Below are 20,628 nucleotides of genomic sequence, written 5' to 3' on the forward strand. Positions count from 1 at the left end.
AAAAGACTGAAACACATCCTGTACACACACACACACAGACACACATAAGCTGTGAGCCAGAACAAATGAGAGGAGAGCGAGCAGAGTGTGCACGCTAATTACGTCAATGAGGTCCAGGGCTAAACACTAATCTACAGCAGAAAATAAATGATGATGTTCGCTCTGCTCGGAGCCACCTCACTGGAATTCCTCCAGAGCCGTTTGGCTGAGTCAGAAGGAGGAAAAAAAAAAAAAAAAAAGAAAGGAAAAAAAAAGCTGCATCAGAGATTTTTTACACGTAAAAGTGAGCGCCCACCTGTGAGAGAAGGAGTTCTTGGACAGGTTCAGGTAGGAGAGGTCAGCGCAGCAGCCTCGCAGCAACGCCCCAAACAACTGGCAGAGAAACACAGAGACAAACGGGTAGAGTTATGTTCACTCACACAGGATGCGAGTGTGTTGTATAACAGTTATTTTGGCTCCTGAACGCTGCACAAATGGTTGTAGTAGAGATTTAACCCGACACGGTCTCGAGCAACATGAAAAATTGATGCGAGCGTATTTCTTTTTTTTTTTTTTGCCAAAGCCTCCTTAGTAAAAATAACCCCAAATGTGTCACACTAGCATTATAGACAGCATTAACATTGAGAATTTCATAGAAGCCTGATGCTGCAGATTTGTGTGAGGGGAAATGAGCCAATCCAAAAAGAAATACTACAGCTGGTGACAAATCAGGACAACATTTATTTTTTCAATCTTTTATAGGATTTATTTGGTCCGTGTTTGGCCTGTCATGCTTAGGCTTCTGAAAAATAATAAAAAATTACTTTTTAATATCTTTAAAGCCTAAACCATCTCATTCAAGCTTGTGTTGAGCGTCTGTAATATGAGATAGCAAAAAGACATGCAAACATCTGAGTTAAATCAAGGTAAGTTTCAGAAGGTGAAAATAAACACAGACACAAATCTGTCCCGACGTCATGCACGTAATCTGCTGTAGCTACATACTTGATAAAATGGTACTCTATAAGTGTGTGCCCTGAAGCAAAGCTGTAACCATAAAATGCTTTTTCATCCGAGAGTCCAAATTGTGGTGTCTCACTTTCACTGGAAAACACTGATAAGGGGATTTGGCTAAGTACTCATTGACTTGGTGTCTAGACTTTGGCTGTGTTCAGTGGATGCAGCTGTGGAGGATTACATTTACTCAAATACTGTACTTCAGCACAATTCAACGGTGATTATTAGAGGTAAATTTAAACTTCTACTCCACTCTCTTCAGAGGGTAGGTTTTACTCCACTGCATTCTACGGACAGCTTTTACATGAACCTTGATGAAGTTAGGCCTCGAAAATCCTTGAGGTTTCCCTCAGTAACATTGACGTGACACACTGAAGTGGTTTGAGATCTCAGTGTCTTAAATTGTGCAAGAGAAACAACAGTGTCAATCTTGAGACTGTGTTGTAAATTATTCAACATTTGTAGAGCATAAAATGCAAAATGCGGGTTTTCCAAGTTCATTTTAAACCCCCGAGACTTGAAGCATTAGTTAGTCAGTAGAGCGATTTTGGTTGGGTCCAGTGGACCAGTACAGCATAGATGTTATGTAAGATGGTGAAAGTCCCATTAGGGATTTATAGATACAAAGACAAGTGTTTCTCACGCCTCTGTGCCAAAGAAGACCAAGCCACTTTGTTAAACAGAATGCAATGATGAGTGTTGTAAGGATCCACGGTTTATGAATCTAAGAGCAGAGTGATGAACTGAGTCTAGGGATTATAGGGGGTTAGGAGCAGCATACCTGCAAAGAATCAACCAAATCTGAGACAATAAGACTGCATCGATGATACTTTAACTGCAATAAACAGGGAACTTAAATCTATTACTATACAGAAACTGATTTTCTGTTAAAGTTTTCCTGTGAGATTTTCAATGTTGGGCTTCAATGATTCATCGAGCCAAATAACAATATATATGTCAACTGTGATCATTTCAAAACTGCTACCATTGAGAGTGGATAGCTGTAGACTGTTAACATCTATATCTCTGGATTTGAAGAATATTATGAATTTGATGAATAAAGAATCATTTGAAATCAGCTGAAATAAAGATAACGTTTGCAGGTGATAAATCCATTCTTAAGATTATTAAAGCAAGTGGAAGTTTCTTTACAGCAAGTTAGGGTTAGCAGATTAATGTAGAATAACATTATCGCCATAAAGATTAATCTTTCAGTCTGCTATAGAAGGAATAATATAATTGTAGTAGATTGTAAATAAGATGGGGCCCACAACTGATTCTTGCGGAACACCTTTTTTTAATAATTGAAACTAGAGCCTGATTAGCCTGTAAACAGTTCATATATATATATTTTTTTTCTAATAAATGTTCAACTTTAAGTAAACATTTGTGGTTCAGTCAATTATGTTATTCTGGCCAACAAAGACTAACAAAAATCTTGTCCTGATGATAAATCTTTTTCACAACTGTTTTGTAACAGCATTTGAGGGATCAACGCAATAAAGGCGTGTGTATGTCTATATCAACAGATCTCTTAAGATCAACGATAGATCTAAAAAATATATCCGTGGATATATCAGCATCAGAATATTTATTCTACCCGATATCTGTATTGGCCCCAAAAATTGCATATCAGTCGGGACCTAATAGAAACTCGATTGAATATATCTAGCTTTGACACACTGTTGTGTCAGAAAGGTAATCCTGGAACCATTTGCAAGTGATGGAGTCAAACTGAATGTAACAGAGTGTCTTAATGAGGAGACCAAGATCAACTGTGTCAAAAGCAAATCAAAACAAAAAAACAAATCAACACAATGATATAGGCCATTTTAGGGTTTTTCACCCTTTAGCTCCAGCAGCTAAATGCAACATTATAGACAGATCTGTAGAAAATGTCTGTCTCTCTTTCTTTCTTTTTAAGTATGTACAGAAAGTGCTCATCTGCCAGGGAGAGTCTACTGATTTCCGATAGCAGGAGCAAACGAGCAATAAGAAGTGTAATTCTATTACACTGAATCAAAGTGGAGCTGAAACCAAATGAGAAAAAAATGAATTACTTACATCCCTCAATCTGTTATGTAGGATATCTATCAAATGTCAAGTTTCACATTAAAGATAGGAGAAAGATGCTCAAACCTTTTTGAATAATATCAATTATTCTGTCATCTAGTTTCCCTGCTTTTATGATCAATGTACATCATGCAGCCATTCATCTATCATTCATCAAAGTGCATATCCAATCACCTCTCATCTTGTGACGATATGGCTCACTTTCAAACTTCAGGGCTTTTAAAAATCACCTAAATGAATACCTGGGAAATGTTTGACTAATTAATCTTGAAATAAAAGGTGACAAATGTGTGTTTGTTGGACAGGAGAATGCTCTAGGCTCAAATAAATTGGCATCAAAACCTAATTTCTGGTGAGCCTTTAAGTGGAATCTCATCACTCCAGTGAGGTTAAACCATCGGACAGATCAATTTTTCTCTGGCAGAGTGATCCATCACGCAAACTGACTAATCGACCATCGTTGGAACATCAGCGCAGATTAAAACAGGAACTTATTAATAATTCAATCCAACAGGCCTACACTAAAAAAGACAGATTCTCCCTCAGACAGTTCCTCTCTAAAGGATAAATGACAATTAGAAAAAAACAGGATATAGCAGGTATCACAGAGAGTCCTCCCTTAATGTCAAGGGGATGTTTTAAAAGAGACGATGTTTGAGAACTTGCAAACAAAGCAGAACGTATGCAATGATTCCCATTCATGCACATAATTCAATACTAAATTCATGGCCCACATTTACGGGGCGGAAGGAGGAGGATGAGTTTCATGTGCTAGACTATTACTTCCTGAAACAGATACCGGCCTGAGATGCTGGCTGCTCCGAGGGGTTTAAAACTACTCGAGTGAAGTACAGCAAGAAAAGACAGCAAACACATGCACAGTTTGAAGGAATTTGATCAAGAAAAATTACAGAGTGGAAGCACTTTGATCCTTAATTTTATTAAAAGATATAATGAAGAAACATCAAATACATCTCTATAATAAGTAAGAGTTCTTCATGTAAAATCTTGTATAGTTAAAATTTAAGTAATACACGTAAAAGTAGGTTTTGGATTTTTGCAGCACTTGATCAAGATAAAGCTACTTTATAGAGTACAGGGAAATTCATCATTCTCATAGTTCAAATCGTCTTGAAACATTTCAGCTTTAATACTCTTTGTGGTCCTAATTTTAAAAAAAACTGCCATTTAATAAATTTACATTGAATTACTACATCTACAGATGTTGGTTGGTTTGCATTGTAAGCGGCAGAGTCAGTCATTTACACTCTGGATTTAAACTGCCTTCACACAAAAATAGACTCACAGTGAACAGCGCTTGAATGTAACCCAGTAGTGTTTGTAATTGTATCTCATTGATATTAGCCTCACTGTTTCGACAAAGCTGCTTCAGAGCTGTATGAAATTACTGCTAATGCAAGCTGATCATTCTCGCTGCTCATAGTTTACAAGCAAAACACAGAGTGGCTTTTATGTGCAGCAGGAAACACAATGTGCTTCTCAACAAGGTTAGCACAGCAGTGTGGATCAGTATTCCGCTGCAATGTAAAACAACTGTTATTTCACATACGTAGTCTGTAAAAATCAGATGTATTTGACAGAGTGGCAGGTTGCAGAACTACAGAGACATATTGAAACTAGTTGATGAGCATTTTAAAAGAGTTTGATACAATCCCATTAGAATTGTAGAATTCTTAGATTTTAATGACGGCTGTCAATATTAGCGTATTACACATTTTGCGATTTAGGTCTTAAAATAATGCATTAAATTTGTTTTCATTGCATTAATTGCCTGCTATTTTGTCCCTTAAAGGCACACCGTAGCCAAGCCTCTGAGCTTCTCCCTGTAGTCACAGAGATGGAAAATAACAACATCACAGCTCCTTTGAATGTCTTATTGCATTAAAAAAAAAACTTCCAGACAGCTGAGTTGACGAGTTAAAAGTAACATCCATCATTTCACCTCTTTAGCTGTTTATTTGACTTTTCGAGAGTTGTACTGAAACAGAAAGTAAAGTACCATCAGCTTAAGACAGTACACAGTTCTAAATGAAAGCCAACATGAAATGATGTAAGGACTTTCTGGTAGATTGAGGGTTACAACATGGACCTAACCACGGAAAAAGGAACTCGTTACCCTGAAAAACTTACTGAAAACTGCTCAAAGTTAAAGTATAACTGGGAAATATTTTATTTGTTATGTTATAAAGTAGATATTACTTTTAACTCATCAACTGAGTTGTCTGGAAGTTTTTTGAAGCGAAATGAGACATTCAAAGATTAAACAATCTAATACTTTTCCATCACTGTGACTTCGGGGAGACGCTGCGGAGGCTTATCCACGGTGCGCCTAAAGGGACAAAATAGTGTATGCATTAATTTAAGACAAGAAAAAGCTGACAGTCCCTAAAATAATAGATTTTCAAACAAGTGATTAAAATGTGATTATTCGTGATTAACTATTGGAATTGAATGATTGATTGAGATTTTAAAAAGTATTCTTTTGACAGTCTGTTACCTTTAGGACTTAATTATTGAATACAATGACCTGAGAGTTGGAAGTATTTCTCTCTGAACAGCTGACATGGTGTTTTGTAGAAGAAGAAAAATCTTCAAAAGAGTGAATAACTTGATTTCACGTCAGTAAGTTGAATTCCTCCCCATGGGTGAAAACAATACTGAATCAGCAATGTTATTAAAGTGTTGGTCCTAGACCTGCAGTCTTGAAAATACACTCCATCTGTGAGATGACCACAGTGACAGCAAGCCCCCAGCCTGCTGAAGTCACAGAGCAGGAGAAGAGCTCAGAGGAGATTCCTCCCTCACTCTGAGCTCAGGTACAAGAAAAACTCTCTCTCCATCCTTGCATGCCTCTACTGCACATCATTATGTCAGCAGTAGTACAGAACTGACAGAACAGCAAAGGTTGGACATAAACTATAAATGTGAGCTTCAATTCAGCCTGCACTTTTCCCCAACCACTACATCTTCCAGAGGGAGGGACGACTCTAAAAATCCTCCTGAGAGAAGTCATAAACAACATTTTTACACTGAGTCTTATATATTCACAGCTAAACAGGCAGAACTGCCATCTCAGCAGTAACCAGCAGGGGCAGACACATCCGAGTGCGGTCACTGAACTCTCTCAGAGAGAAGGCTCTGTCATCCTTTCAGCTGTTAGCGTTTCTGCTAATGCGGCAAGACAGCGTTTTGTCACACAAGCAGATATGCTAAATTTAGAAACAGTAACCAACACAGACAAAGTCATCCCTGTGAAGTGACAAGGATGTGAATAAATGCATGCAACAAAAAGGATCCTGTATGCTCTTTATACAATGTATCATTTGTATAATTCATAAGAGGATATACATTTGTATTGTAGCTTCTTCCAAAAGCTTTTAACATCACTCAAAGCATTATGCATAGAGGAGAAAGACTGTGAGTCAACTGAGCTAACATTGTGTTTGTGTGTCGGGCGATTCATATTCAGGACGCTTCCCCCTTTCTGTTTCTTGGCCTGAATCCCATCCTGAAGATGAGATCAGACAGCTATGGGAGGATCGTGACTGCAACAAAGATGGTGAGTACAAACCGAGTCCACGGTGCAGTCTGTCCCGGACAGGTCCAGATGGACCAGGCAGTTCGGCTGGGCCAGGAAAAGGTACAGGTTCTGCACGAGAAGAACAAGAGGGATTTTTAGAAAGAATATCCATACCTACTATTTATATCCAAAAATTCACAATGCTATAAAAAGTATTCACCCCTATTTGGAGGTTTTCACATAAAAGTAAAACAACAACTTCACACTTGCAGAAAACTCCTGAAAAACGTATGATATTTCCAGGAGGAGGTGTATGTGTGAACGCAAACAGACACATTTTTCACTCTGGCTTCACCAGGAGTTTCTCCTTCCTGCCCCTTGTATTTTTCCCGCAGGAAGTTCGAGTGAGCCGATGTGAGAACACAGTAGGGTATTATCCAGAGAATTCAACTTGAGCCAATGGGAGGGGGGAGTGACGGGGGGGAGTACTGTGACTGGAGTCAGTGCATAGACTGCATGCACGCGACTGCTACGGTATGATCTCCATGCACATGATTAAACGGCTGCATTACATCTTCTATTCGTCAGTATTTTTTTCTCCACTCTTTTGCTGATGTTGTCATTCTGTTGGGCTATATGTAGCATTGGAAAAAAGGCAAATTTTCTAATTCTAGCATCGTATACCACCGCGTTGTTTCTTTTCATGTTGCGTTTTATCTCAGGAGACCCCCCCACCCCCCCACCCCCCTTCCTGTCTGACAGGGATAGGCTCCCACCGTGATGTGCATATATGAACAGCCAGGTCAGGGGAATATCCGGAGCAGTCCTCCTGAAATTATCTAAATATTTTCAGGAGTGCAGATGTGAAAACGGCATAAGTCACATAATGAGTTAAATGACGATTGTGTGTTTGTAGTCAGGAGATTCCAGTTGAGTGTATTCTTAAGATCCATGTTTTGGTGAGTCAATATAGTGGAAAAACAATACCATGACGACAAATAACCACTACAAGCATTTCCACACAAAAAAAGGTGTTTTCAAAACACATGTCAGGGGAAGGATTCAAAACAGACGCTTAACCTGTCAGCTTTATGGTGGAGTGGAACAGAAAAAGCCACTCTGACAAAATACAAATCTCTGCTGCAGTTTGTCAAACGGCAAGCAGGAGACACATCTGATGGAGAAGGTTTTGTGGTTTGATGGGACTGAGATAGATTTTGTTTCCCCATCATATCATCATAAACATAGAAAAGTTCCCTGGTGGGAAGTATGATGGTGGCAGCGTCATGTTGTGGGGAGACGTCTCTGCAGTGAGTCCTGGAGGCTTGTGAGGGGAAAACAGAAAATATAAAGAAAAAAAAAAAAATCTCTTTTACAGTTTGCTTAAGAAACTGCATGAGTCAAAATCTGTTTTCTAGCGATGCCATAAGCGTAACAAAGCATAAAGCCAAAGCTGCACATGGTAAAACAACTACTTTGATATCCTGCAGTGTCTGAGTCTACTTTTCTATTCAGTCCAGAGTTTGTGGCTGGATTAGAAATTTCAAACAACCCCCTGCTTGAGAAGTCAATATGAAATGTCAGTTATTCAACAATACATTTCCTTGTATTTGCACAGAAAGAGCTTTTCAGAATCCTATTTCATCTGAGTAGCTGTGTGAAAAGTCGTAAACCAGCAGGAAGTGTTCCGACCAAATGTTGGCTAACTTTACTCAAGAATCTGCTAAAGGTAAGTTCCAACGTATGTTTTTGTCCTTAACAACTAATCAAATATTAGTTAATTATATTAAGTTGTTCTCCAGTTGACTTCTTCTTATCATCACTGTGTATATGTGCATTTGCATTTGTTCGTGTCCCTCACCGTGGCGTCCTCTCCAGACAGAACCCCGGGGTTTTTGCTGAGGTCCAGATGCAGCAGGGAATTAGAGTAGTCATCACTGGAACACAACGCCTGGGACAGAGACACAACACCTAATGCAAGAAAGAAAGGAGAGGAGACAGGAAAGAAGGGAAGAAATGCAACAGAGGGGATAAGGATAAACAAGCCATATGCATCCTTCTGTCATTTAATCTTCTTATAATCATGGCTGGAGTTTTTTAAGACTCCACAAATTTAATGCTCAGGACGTGACTTATTAGCTTCTAATGAAAACAAAACTAGATAATGGAAGAGAGTGAGTAAGCATGGTAGCAGAAATTATCCTGCAAAGATTATTGCGTTCACGTGGCCAACAAGTATAAAATCAGCTCCTGGGGGAAGCCAGCCACCTTTTTCCCCCCCTTTATCCCAGTATCTAAGAGTCGCCTACAAGCCAAAAGAAAGTCATTCTCTCAAATCAGATCACTACACAATTACACTCACAGGTCCGAAGGAACCCCTCATTAAAACTATCACCCTGCAACAGCAAGGCAAAACACAGCATGCTGCAGCAAGCTGAGGATTAAATATAGACCTAGCATCAACAGGGAGAAATATCAGGCAGCAAACTAAAACAAAAGTCTGCAACCATCGTCACTCTGTGCCGTTTCCAGTTAAGATGCAATATAAACTATTGTGAGCAGTGAGGGAAGGTGTTTTTGTCCTGGTCTTTATCATTGGGGAGCAAATGCAGAAGAAGACATCAACTGTTTGTGCCGCTCTAGAGGGTCTAAGCTCTTCATCCCTAATTTACAGCGATTAGCGGGGAAGTGAGGGGGAAGAGGGGACAGGGTGTCTAATCCCCCCTCCCTCCAGCCATCCATCTATCAGCTGCCTGTTTCTGCTGAGAGTGGAAACTTTTCGAAGCCATCTGACCTGTGAGACACTGTCGAGTGTGTGAGAGCATGTGTGATAAATCTGCTTATTAGCATGTCTGATCGCATCTTAGAAACTGCGATCTGTGCGAAAAACAGATATGTGTGCGAGGCCGACGTGTGTGTCTGCGCAGCTTGTGTGGACATATGTACAGGTATTTTAGAGACAGACAGAGGGAGGGCGAGTCATCTATAAATATTCAACAAAAAATGCTCAGCCCCTGCAAAGTCATATCAACACTCACCATTCAAGGTCAGTCCCCATCACTGCATTCCCCCCTCAATCCCTGTGTCACAACCCACTCTCTTTAAAGTCACAGTGAGTGAGCTTTTCCCTTTTAGAACGTACTCCAACGCTGGATTGAGGCCCTTACAACACTCAGTGTCTCAGCCAACTTTTTACATTTTTTTACAGACTTTTTACAGTCAAAAGTTATGAAGTAGTAACATTTCCATGCTCCCCATCCATCCATCAATCTGGGCTCCTAAAATGATGTCATAGAACCTCAGCCATGGTTTGTTCTTTTAGCTTTCTTTTCTATTTCAACTGTCAGTAAGAAATCCACTTTATTTATCAGTAATATATAACAAATAATAATATCTAAGACTTTGGGCAGCTTCAAACAACATCTCAAAATTCACCTGTGCAGACAAGCCTTCATGTAACGCTCAACCCCTTTCTCTTACTGAGTTTGTTTCTGTTTTTGTTGGATTCTTATTTTGCTTTGTTGAGGTAGTGATTTATTTGTTATTTCCTTATGATGTACATTGCTTGTTTCCTTTGTGAAGCATTTTGTAACCAAGTGTTTGAAAAGTACCCTATACATAAAGTTGAACTTATTTACTTGCTGGTACTTTACATTATGTGTGTGGAAAGGGAGAAGGGAACAGGATGTGAATGAGGGGTCATGTCCCCGCTCCCCCCAAAAGAAATGTGTTCATGTTACAAACCATAGACTGTATATACAAATGAACAGCATGCCTCAGCCTCTCATTGGACATAATGAAGCCAAAATATCCATTTGATGGGCGCTGAAATAATTCCAATTTGCAACCAGAGGAGGAATTGGCTTGAAGAGCCACGTTGGTGTTTGTTACGTTTCCTCGGGCCATTTTATTTCTGTACTCTGCTAATCCTGTGCACAAAGCCGCATTCTCCAACAGAGCAGTCAATCATAGCATTTTATGGCATCAAATAATGACCTCAAAAATAACTTCTTAGAAGAAAGATGTCCTTAACACAAAATGCTAACATTAACTATCACAACAGACACACTTTGAGAGAAATGCATTCGATCTACATTTAGATTTTTTTGTATGACCCATGTCCCATCTGTTGACTTAGAAGAGGCCGGTTTTATGACCCATGCCGCAGCTAGTCAGTAGGGGGAGCTCTAAATATTTTGGCATCACTAGAGGCGAGCTAGTCCACTGTCCATTCTTTATACAGTCTACAGCCCTTTTCAGACTGCCGGTTTTTGCAAGAGTGGTGTAACCAAGCTCAGCTCATCACGTCTGTGTACATTCATATTGATTCTGTGACAGCGTTATATTCTTGTCTCTGAATTCACATTGCGTTCGGGTTGCGGAAGCACAGCACAGCACAGCACAGCGGGAGCTCCACATACACATACAGTCAGACATACACACACACACACACGCTGCACTCCCCGCTGGCTCCACTGATACAAAGACGGTTCAGAGTGAAGGATCACTCCGCCCCCCCACTACGCCTTCACGACATTCAGATTGAATGCGAGTCATCACCAATATCGCGCCTTAAAACGGCAGTCTGAATATGGCTATTGGTACAAACTTTAAACAAAAAGTGAAATTGTGTTCTTAGCATACATTTGAACAACAATGCAGTCACAAAGTTTTGCCCTTATAAGGCAGCATGTCGTGCCACTATATGGGAAATAAAAAGCATAAAAGCTAAACCAGCTAAACATCATTACCCATTAATGCATTGAAAGATAAAAATGCAATACAATTTTCTGTAATGGCAAGAAAAGGCAATGAAGATCAGGATATGAATGTATGGATTCAACATTTGTTTTAATCAAAATGATCCTTTTGAATCTGCTCTAATACTATCTGCTGGGTAGTAAAACCTGCTGCATGCTTTCATGTTTCAGATAAGAGCAAGGGAATTGGGACAGTGTACTAATTCCTCTGTAGGAAAAAAAAAAACAGATCAACTACTTATGATTGTGACCTGATTATCATTTGGTAAATGGATCACACCGTGCATGCATGGGTCGGTTTATCTTTGTGTGTAAATGCCAGGAGAAATAAAACTGCATATGGGATAGCAGGGGAGCAATGTACTGAGAGAGAGAGACTATCATGAACACAAGAATTGTGTTAAAACAGATACAACTTTAAATGGGACTCTCTTTAACATGTAGTTAAAAAAACTGTGTTTGTTTGCAGTGGCAGCCACTAGAGGCTGCTGCGTCTCTTACCCTTGGAGGAGAGGGAGGTCTTGGCAAGATTGAGGAGGCGCAGTCCCTTGTTGAGGCGACACACCTGTTGAATCAGGTTGGAGACGCCTAGAATGAAGAGAGAGATGAGAGAAAGGCCTGATTAATTCACAATAAACACACATTTGCATCCAAATGAATTCAATGTGTTATTGTTTACTATACTGGAAAATATATAGGTAGGTTAATTGCTGTGTTTTACAAGTCTTTCCATCTAGAAAAATGCAAATAATTCAGAGTTTTGTAAGCCTGTGAATGTGTATATATTCTATTTTCGCTTAGATGCCCTCTTTAGTGAAAGCTGGTAAAATAATTTAATTTCAATTTTGACAATAATAGCCACTTACAGCCCTACACCCGAGTGCTCTTGAAGAGTTATGAGCCCACACAGAGCTTTGCAACACAACTCCAAGAGAGAATGCAACTTCTCTCAGTACACCCCCTCCAAAGCATACACAATGCTATACTCACAAGTACACTCCAGCTAAAAAAGACATCACACCGACATACTTCACAATGTCACCTTCTCCCACATACCCAATACAGAGACAAAACCATAGAAATTCCGTATGCCAGACTAAATTACGTAACTAGTTTCTGCTCAGCGATTATGATTTCACTGATTGAACCATGATTCTGTAAAGCACACAAAGCTGATAGAAGTCTTGACTTTACTGAACTTCGGCTTCATTGTAGTGCCAATGCTTGTTTCGAGGTAACTGCTATTGTTGTAGTGCTCGAAATAGGTCTCGTCCTTTATCCCCCGGTTACGGCCGCAACCTTCCCGGTCTTACGGTCTAAGTGAGTGACACGCCCGCTGCACACAAGATGAGGATTTTTCCATGATATTCATGGTCTTGGTATCGTGTCAGTCTCACCCTGCCATGGTCTCGGTCTTGACTTGGTCTCGATCCCTATATGGTCTATCTCGGTCTCGGAGCACTCTGGTCTCAGGTACGTTTTGGTCTCTTGTTAGTCTGGTCTTGACTACAACACTAGTAACTGCAACTTTCTCCATTCAAAGGCTTAAAAACATATTGTAACATTGAAATGTTAATCTTTAATGTCAATCTTTACTGAACTGTGACTATCTGTATTACTTTGATGAATTGTAAGGCTGCAGCACCTTTGTAACAGCAATCCCAGTAACAGAAGTCTGCAGGCTATTAATACACACATGAACAAAGAAGGAGAGGGCAGGAACTGTGCACACAATGAAAGTGGAAGTGACATGTGTCAGGAAGGAGGACGAAATTAGCTAATGAGTGATTGTGGCATGCATGCAAAGCCTCACCCTGATATAAAGGCATACACTCTGCGATGCTTTCAGGTTTTTGTTTGTTAAAAAACAACAACCGGGCAGAGACAATTAAAGTATGTTTGTATATGTGGCTGTATAGAGAAACACAAGAGCCTCAGTGTGTGTGGAAAAACTGTGGGCGAGACTGAAAAATCAAAGCAGTTCTCTGCAGAGCAGCACCACTCATACACATATAGTATGAAAGATAAATGAAAGAGAAAAAGAAGAACAGAGTATACGGGTTTGGTGAGGTAAGAGATTGATTTTGAATTCTTTGAGAGTAAACAAACGCCTTGGTAAAGCAAAAAGCATAGAACAATCAGAGGAGCGCTGGGAGAGACAGCAGTAGGAGGGAGCACACGTTCACAGTCCAGAAGAGTACCTTGGTTGTCGAGCGTGTTATGAGCCAGGTTTAGAGAGTGAATCACAGAGGCTGGGTTCTCTGACAGCGCTGACGCCATCTTCTGCGGAAAATCCCTGGAGACATATCGTTAAAAAGAAAAATTAGGCTTCTTGTAAAAGTTCAATAAAGTTTCAGGATTTCACCTCTGAGCAATGTGCACCGAATGTCCTACTCAAGATGCAGTATTGTCCCTTTGCCGGAACTCTAATTAAACTGAAGAACATTTGGGTAATAAAGTCAAAGTTTTAAAGATGTGGATTTTTTTGCAGTAAAAGTTGGTTAAATGTTGAAATAACAACAATTTTCACCACATCATTAGAAATGTGAGACAGACAGAGTTGAACTGGGAAGCAGATATACTCTCTTGGGTACCAATTGAAAAAAATGACAGACGGAGAGACGGACAGCTGTAAATGAGACAGACAAATTTAAGGTACCAATTAAAATGAGACTGACAGACGGATGGGTGGATGGATGTATGGATGGATGGGTAAGTGGCTAAGTAGATGGAAAAGTAGATAAGTGGATGGATGGATGGACTGTTTGATGGACAGAAGGGTGTTTGTATAAATGGATGCATAAGTTGGTAAGTGCATAGGTGGATGGATGGATGGATAGATAAGTGGATGGATGGATGGATGGATAAGTGGATGGATGGATGGATGGATAAGTGGATGGATGGCTAGATGGATGGATTAGTGGATGGATGGATGAATATGTGGATGGATGGATAGATAAGTGGATGGATGGCTAGATGGATGGATTAGTGGATGGATGGATGTTTCTTGATATAAAAACAATACTAGCTGCTCATTGTATTCATTTGTGTAGTACTTGTATTCAGTATCTAAGTGTAGCCTTAAAAAATGGCAAGAGCGCTGACAAGTACTTATACATTTCAAAGGTGCAAAGCCAAATATGGAAGTTCCATCGCATTTCCTTGGAAGGGCAACCCCCCCTGGATAAATGTATGCAGAACATTTGGACTCTAATGAGCCGTCAGAGGTTTTTGACATTGTTGGTTTTGAAGGTTAAAACTGAACATAAGTGGTTCAGTCTCATTGCACAAATCAACCTTATCTAAGACACAGCATGTCTCTGTTTTCAATAAACTCAATGCTCATTGCCTACCATCTACCGAAAACAGACAAGAATCTAGCAGAAGCAGACTTAATATGGAGTACAGAGACAAAAATAGTAGCGATACAACGCATCTACTGATCGGTTGACAGGCAAAGATTTGCGAACAGGTTTTCCCAACCTGATAAGACAATACATCATCGTGTTTAATTACTGTTTTGTCGGCCAATAGTAGACAAAGATATTTTCTTTTGAACTGTTTTAAGTAATTCACATTTATCAACATAACTATCTGCAGTCAAGAAAGATTTATATGTCAAAAAATCTGTTCACTTGATGAGAAATCTCCTCTGAGCATTGTTTGGAACAAAGTGCTTTGAATTGAGGGCTAATATTTTCCTCATACACTTCTGTACTCTACAAATTCCTTTTTAAGTCTCTTCAATCACATATCAAAACGGATTTCAGTGGGAGTCTTTTAAGTCACATAATGTACTTAAATAGTCATAGTGTGTTTCATCTGTGGGAACTTCCTTATCACAGATGTATTCGCTTGTTTTTAATATCAGTGTCAGATCTGGTGCAGAGCTGTGGAGAGCGTCTTTTACAAATTGCCCTCTGTATTGAAAGTGAGTTAACCCAGGCAAAGTATAAAAACCTGTTAACTTCATCATTATGCGGCAGAAAATCATCTGGCCCTGAGGCAGCCAATTCATCTCAATTAGTAGTGAAAAGGGAAACTGCTTTGCCTAATGATTCTACCCATGCATAGAAGGTGAAAAGTCTTGGCAGGTGAAACCTAAAATTTGACTCATGTATCAGTGCAGAAAGAGCAGAGCCGCCACAGGCAGACAGCAGGGAGCTTTATTGGATGAAAGGGCAAAGATTAAGCGAGGTGAGGGGGGAAGAGAAAGGAGGAGAGGTAGAATCGGAAAGGTCACGACAGCAGAGGAGAGGAGGGAAGGTGAGGAGGGGCGGAGAGGTGACATGAGCTAAGGTGAAGAGGTGAAGCAGAAGAGATCGAAGTGAGAAGACAGGCAACAAGCCAAGGAGAGACAGAGAGGGAATGGAAAAGATTGGACCGAGTGAAAAGGACAAAAGAGGAGAGGTAGAGAAGTGTCTCAGAGGTGAAAGTGTGAAGAGAAGAAAAGGAGAGGAAATTAGATTAAACAAAGAGAGGTGGACTGGCAGGGCTGGTGAGTGCCAGGAGAGCGGAAACCTACGATTTGAGTCCTGCGTTCTCCAGAGTGAGCTCCTCCAGACTGTTGGACTTGCTGACTGTGTGTAGAACCTGGTCCACCACCTCCGACCCCTGCAGACACACAAGGCAACATAGAAGCAGGTGACCAGAGGATCTACAAAGTGAAACGTAAAAAAGAAACTGAAGCAACGGAAATGAGATTAATGGAAGATCTTTACCAATGGGTTGCAGATATCACACACTCCCCTTGTGTACATTAAGCTCTTAAACCTCATGCACAAATGTGTATTAAACATTTTTTGTACGAGCCAAAATAAGGAACACACTCTTGAAATGCATCAACACAAAATCTCTGCAAAAGCTGGAATAGGTTGGATATTTTAACAACTGATTTTTCTAGCTCTTGATTTTCTCTGTGCTCTTCATACTGTTGGCAAGTGGGTGAAGTTAAGAGTTTGGTTATCTCAGTATTAAACACTTAAACACAATTAGAACTAACTGTATTTTATTATTCACATGTCGCTTCCTCATGTTCGCCCAGCACGCTCACAATAAAATACCGTAAAGTCATTTTCAGTGGATTGTTGATTAATTATTCATGGTATGTTCCTGCAACCGTGCGCACCTGAGAACTTCAAAACTGTGCACAGTGTACCCTGTTGACTATTTTCGTCCTTTTTCAAACAGCATGGGTTTAAATTTGTTAAAAAATAAAAAATAAAAATAAAAAATGGGTCCATGTAGAGTGAAATGACCATGAATCAGGGGATGTTTTAGGAAATGAGCTGGGACTACAACAGACCTGGACATCCATTATGTACCCATCTCGAGTTCCAAATATGGTCAATTTGTACAAAAAAACAAGACAGGGTCGGCCAAGGGGCCAAAGTTAAGGCTTCCATTAGGGTGGCATAACCATGGCTACATCCACAGCTAACATACAGTGTTACACATTGATAATTCATGCATTCAAACATTACATGATTTTAAAAAGGTCTTAAATATCATCTACTTTTTTTGGGAAATGTAACTGAGTAGTTTGTTTGACCTGTAGTATTCACAGAATGTGTCTTGATGAATAACACTCAATGTAACCTTCAGTTTGCTGTCAAAGAATTTCTACAGAGCAACTTTATCATCCAAACAAACGTTTGTAGGGAGCTCCGATGACTCCTAGAGTTCATGTAATTCAATATCTTTAAAATATTTACTTTGCTTCTTGAACAGACAGTTTTCATGTAGTTCAACTCCGATGGATACCACTTACTCTAATGCACAATATAAATATTTGATAATGATTGACATCCTCTGAAATGGGTTTATAAAACTGTGCTGAAGGTAACCTGACTCCACGCCTCCTCCTCTGTCCTCAAACGTGCTCTCTCTTTTGTCTGTGCTCTCATGAGAATAAATGACATCCAGGGAGTCTTTCTATCCATCATGTATGGTACGAACAAAAAGCAAAGTGATTCTAGCGAACATTCAAAATACTAAGCAATCCCAGGAGCCTCGGCGAAATGATGACAGAGATGTCTTTGTAAACATTTGGACTGCACTCTGCAATATAAGCAGATTGGATCGAATAAATGTCATCAGATAACAAACAGACTAGCAGAGGGAGCATAAAATAAGGAAAGGATAAAATAGTCAGTTACTATTTTCATGTCTTTGCAGTACAGCTTGGTGAACCAGGTGTTGTACGCAATGGAGGCCACGATCACCGCCAAGTCCCTGGAATGGAAACAAAAGTATTATATTAGTGATTTTAATTTTAAAAACTTTAAATAAGCCAACTCCATCTGCTCCAAACCACTTGATGTCATTGATCCATAAATTCATATCATCATGGGCCAAACTTTTTCTTTGCTCCCTGTTTGGCTTAAAGCAGTTTATCATGGTGACAGGGAGAACACTGTGGGCAGGGCTGCTTTCTAAAAGATGACTGATACTGCAGCCCCGCTGAGGAGGAGAAGCAGAAAAAAAGAGAGAGAGAGAGAGATGTAAAGATCGATGGCCGGGTCAGTGGATTATTCAATAAAGCCACAGCTTGATCCTAGCTACAGACCTCAAACACTGCTACATCCACTGCTACAGAGGAATACACAGAGTCCACAGACCGTCCTGTGTGTGTGTTTGTGGCGGGAAAAAAAAAACGAAGGACAGGGAGGAGAGAGGGAGTTTTAGTATCCTCCGCGGTCCAACTAAAGCTACACTGCTGCTACACCTGCTATACATCATCTGACAAACAAGCAGCAACACAGGGAGAAAGAGGCGGCACAGAGAAAGGGAATAAGCCCAGAGAGAGAGAGAGAGAGAGAGAGAGAGAGTGAGGGAAACTACAAAGTGAAAGAAAAAGAGAGAAATGAAGAAAAAGTGTAATCAAGCCAGGGACGCTCCTGTTTCCAGTAACTGCATTCGGCAAGACATTACACTAGATCTCAGAGGGGTAAAATGTCTACAGGCTGTGTTCCTTTTTTATGACCATAGTAGCCCTCGGACCGGTGTATACTGACTAACACAGATGAGTCTGTGTGTGTGTGTGTGTGTGTGTGTGTGTGTGTGTGTGTGTGTGAGTGTGAGTGTGTGTGTGTGTGTGTGTGTGTGAGTGAGCAGATGATGCACATGTCAAGATCCATCATCAACACTCCCTGTTGATTCATGTTTTGACAGCAGGACATGCAATTGACCTCTATGATGTCTCACTCTGTCATGCAGTGTGTCCGTGTTTATGCGTCGTCCTGTACTTGCACTCGTTCATTAGCACATGATGGCACAGCGGGTCAGTCTGTCGCTGTTTACTTCTTCATGCAGGTCAACTCAAAGTTCAAGCGAAGACGAGACTCCTGGAAATAATTATTGCGCTTCATATATGCTAGTTAAGGGTGTTTTGTGAGCTCATGTTAAGCTGCTTCACTCTGTTTCCCAGCTTTAGGTCAAGCTAGGCGAAGCTAGCTGCAGGCACTGTACATATTGACTTTAATGACATGCGTGTGGGATTCTTACTGGGGAAAATGAAAAAAAAAGCCTAAAGAAAATAAATAAATACATTAACAGCAAAAGGGCAGAAAAAAAAAATGACTGATCTAATGTCAAAAACTCAAAACAAATGCAACAAAAAAAAAAAAAACATGAATTCACAGGTCGCAACAGAAGTAGCATAAAACGGCAGTAAGATTTAGCATGACAAAAACATATTATCATCTGCAGACTGTCTGCTCTGACTGTCACCACACATCAGGCTTGACTGGCGATTAAACAACCATGCAGACTATACCTACACACAGATCAGCTGATGTGAAAGGCGATGACGAGACTCCAGGAAGTTCATCATTACAATTTTCAGATACTGCTAAGGCAAACTGTTGTAACCTTGGGCGAGCGGTGTCCCTTTGTTTACAGTCTTGATGGTCTTAATGCTAAGCTTACTGGCTGCAGGTTCACATTGTCTTTCTGCATCTACCTGGTTATGTGGCTGACAAAGGCAAAAAAAGATTGTGCAAGAAGATTTCCATTTGGAGAGAAAGGCTGCAAATCCAGAAGCCTGCTGCAAAAAACCAAAAGAAATGCATAATAGCAAAACGACAAGAAATAGATAACTGATTAAAAGCCAAAAACACAAAAAAATAGGGATTTAATTTGCATTAAGATGAAGCATGTTGCAAATTTCATCATCTGCATGCTGCCAGAACCCTGCAGACTGTCTGCACTGACTCTAACAATATATTAGGCCTTGACTGGCAATTTAAGAATCATGAATAGTAAAAACGTTATTTTTATCCTTCTGGCAAACCCTCAAGGCTCAAACATTTATTACAGCCCACAATAAGCACAACAGAGACCAGTGATATTCTCCGAACAGAAACAAAGCTCAGATAAAGTTAGTCCCTGAGGTGCTGGTGGAGAAAAGATCATCGGGTCATTCAAATCAAAAGTCTCTAAGGGAGCGTGACTGTGCCCAGAACATTTCATGGTAATAAGCCTGTTAGATTATTTAACAGCTTGTGGGTAAGAGATGAGGGAAGGTCATGAAGTGTCCACAATAAAGAGTGTTTATCCTTTGGGGAGCTTGATTATGTTCAGTAAATTTCATGGTTATGAAACTTCAGATGGATATACTTGACTGCGAGTGAAAAACATTTTAATTGTATGGAAGTAAAACAGGTCAGAGGGGTCACCGGGAGAAAATAATAAAACCTGTATTGACTCCTGCGTCTGTCAAAAGTTTAATAGACATCTCTGGTAAGGGTAGTCTCCAGGGATAATATATTCGTGATGCAAGGGATTTTTTTGGCTGCATTTTATCTTGCCACTGGGCAAAATTAGAGGCAAGGCTGAGCAGTGTTTCTGCATTCTGTCCTCAATAATACATCCATGGTGGCACACTACAGTTAAGGTCAGACGACATCAGAAATCATCCTGTGGGGATCATAAATATTCATGATAGATTTTAGACCCACCAACCACCATAGTCAGCTGGAAGACGGTCTGATTTTGGAGCTGACAATGTGTGTGGTAATAAATCAGTGCTACTGTCTAACCCTGTGCAGACCATGACTCAGGTCCTGTCACATTGACAGGTAAAGCAGATGGTAGCAGTGAGCTGTGGAGTTACTGTCCTGCTTCAAAAAAGGGTAAAAAAAATAACCAGGAAGAAAGTTGCAAAAAAAGTTGGACCCTGCATCCAGAATAGGGTTCTGTTGAGTTGTTGTGATTGTCTGCATACAGTGAGAGTAGATGCCAAGCCAAAGGTGCCAA

The 20,628-nt window shown here is 40.1% G+C and overlaps 1 protein-coding gene across 3 annotated transcripts in view; it reads right to left on the bottom strand.

Moving 5' to 3' along the window:
* carmil3 (capping protein regulator and myosin 1 linker 3) overlaps window positions 1-20,628 on the bottom strand; it is a 97,652-nt gene that overhangs the window by 47,897 nt on the left and 29,127 nt on the right. For all 3 annotated transcript variants that reach the window (XM_065953752.1, XM_065953751.1, XM_065953753.1), the window contains exons 9-15: window positions 17,529-17,604; window positions 15,896-15,984; window positions 13,572-13,666; window positions 11,872-11,958; window positions 8,472-8,581; window positions 6,662-6,739; window positions 296-372 (exon numbers count right to left, since the gene is read on the bottom strand). In XM_065953752.1, coding sequence (XP_065809824.1) covers window positions 296-372; window positions 6,662-6,739; window positions 8,472-8,581; window positions 11,872-11,958; window positions 13,572-13,666; window positions 15,896-15,984; window positions 17,529-17,604 — 612 coding nt within the window. The remainder of the gene's footprint in view (window positions 1-295; window positions 373-6,661; window positions 6,740-8,471; window positions 8,582-11,871; window positions 11,959-13,571; window positions 13,667-15,895; window positions 15,985-17,528; window positions 17,605-20,628) is intronic.

This window comes from Labrus bergylta, chromosome 4, assembly GCF_963930695.1.
Source record: "Labrus bergylta chromosome 4, fLabBer1.1, whole genome shotgun sequence".
NCBI lineage: Eukaryota > Metazoa > Chordata > Actinopteri > Labriformes > Labridae > Labrus > Labrus bergylta.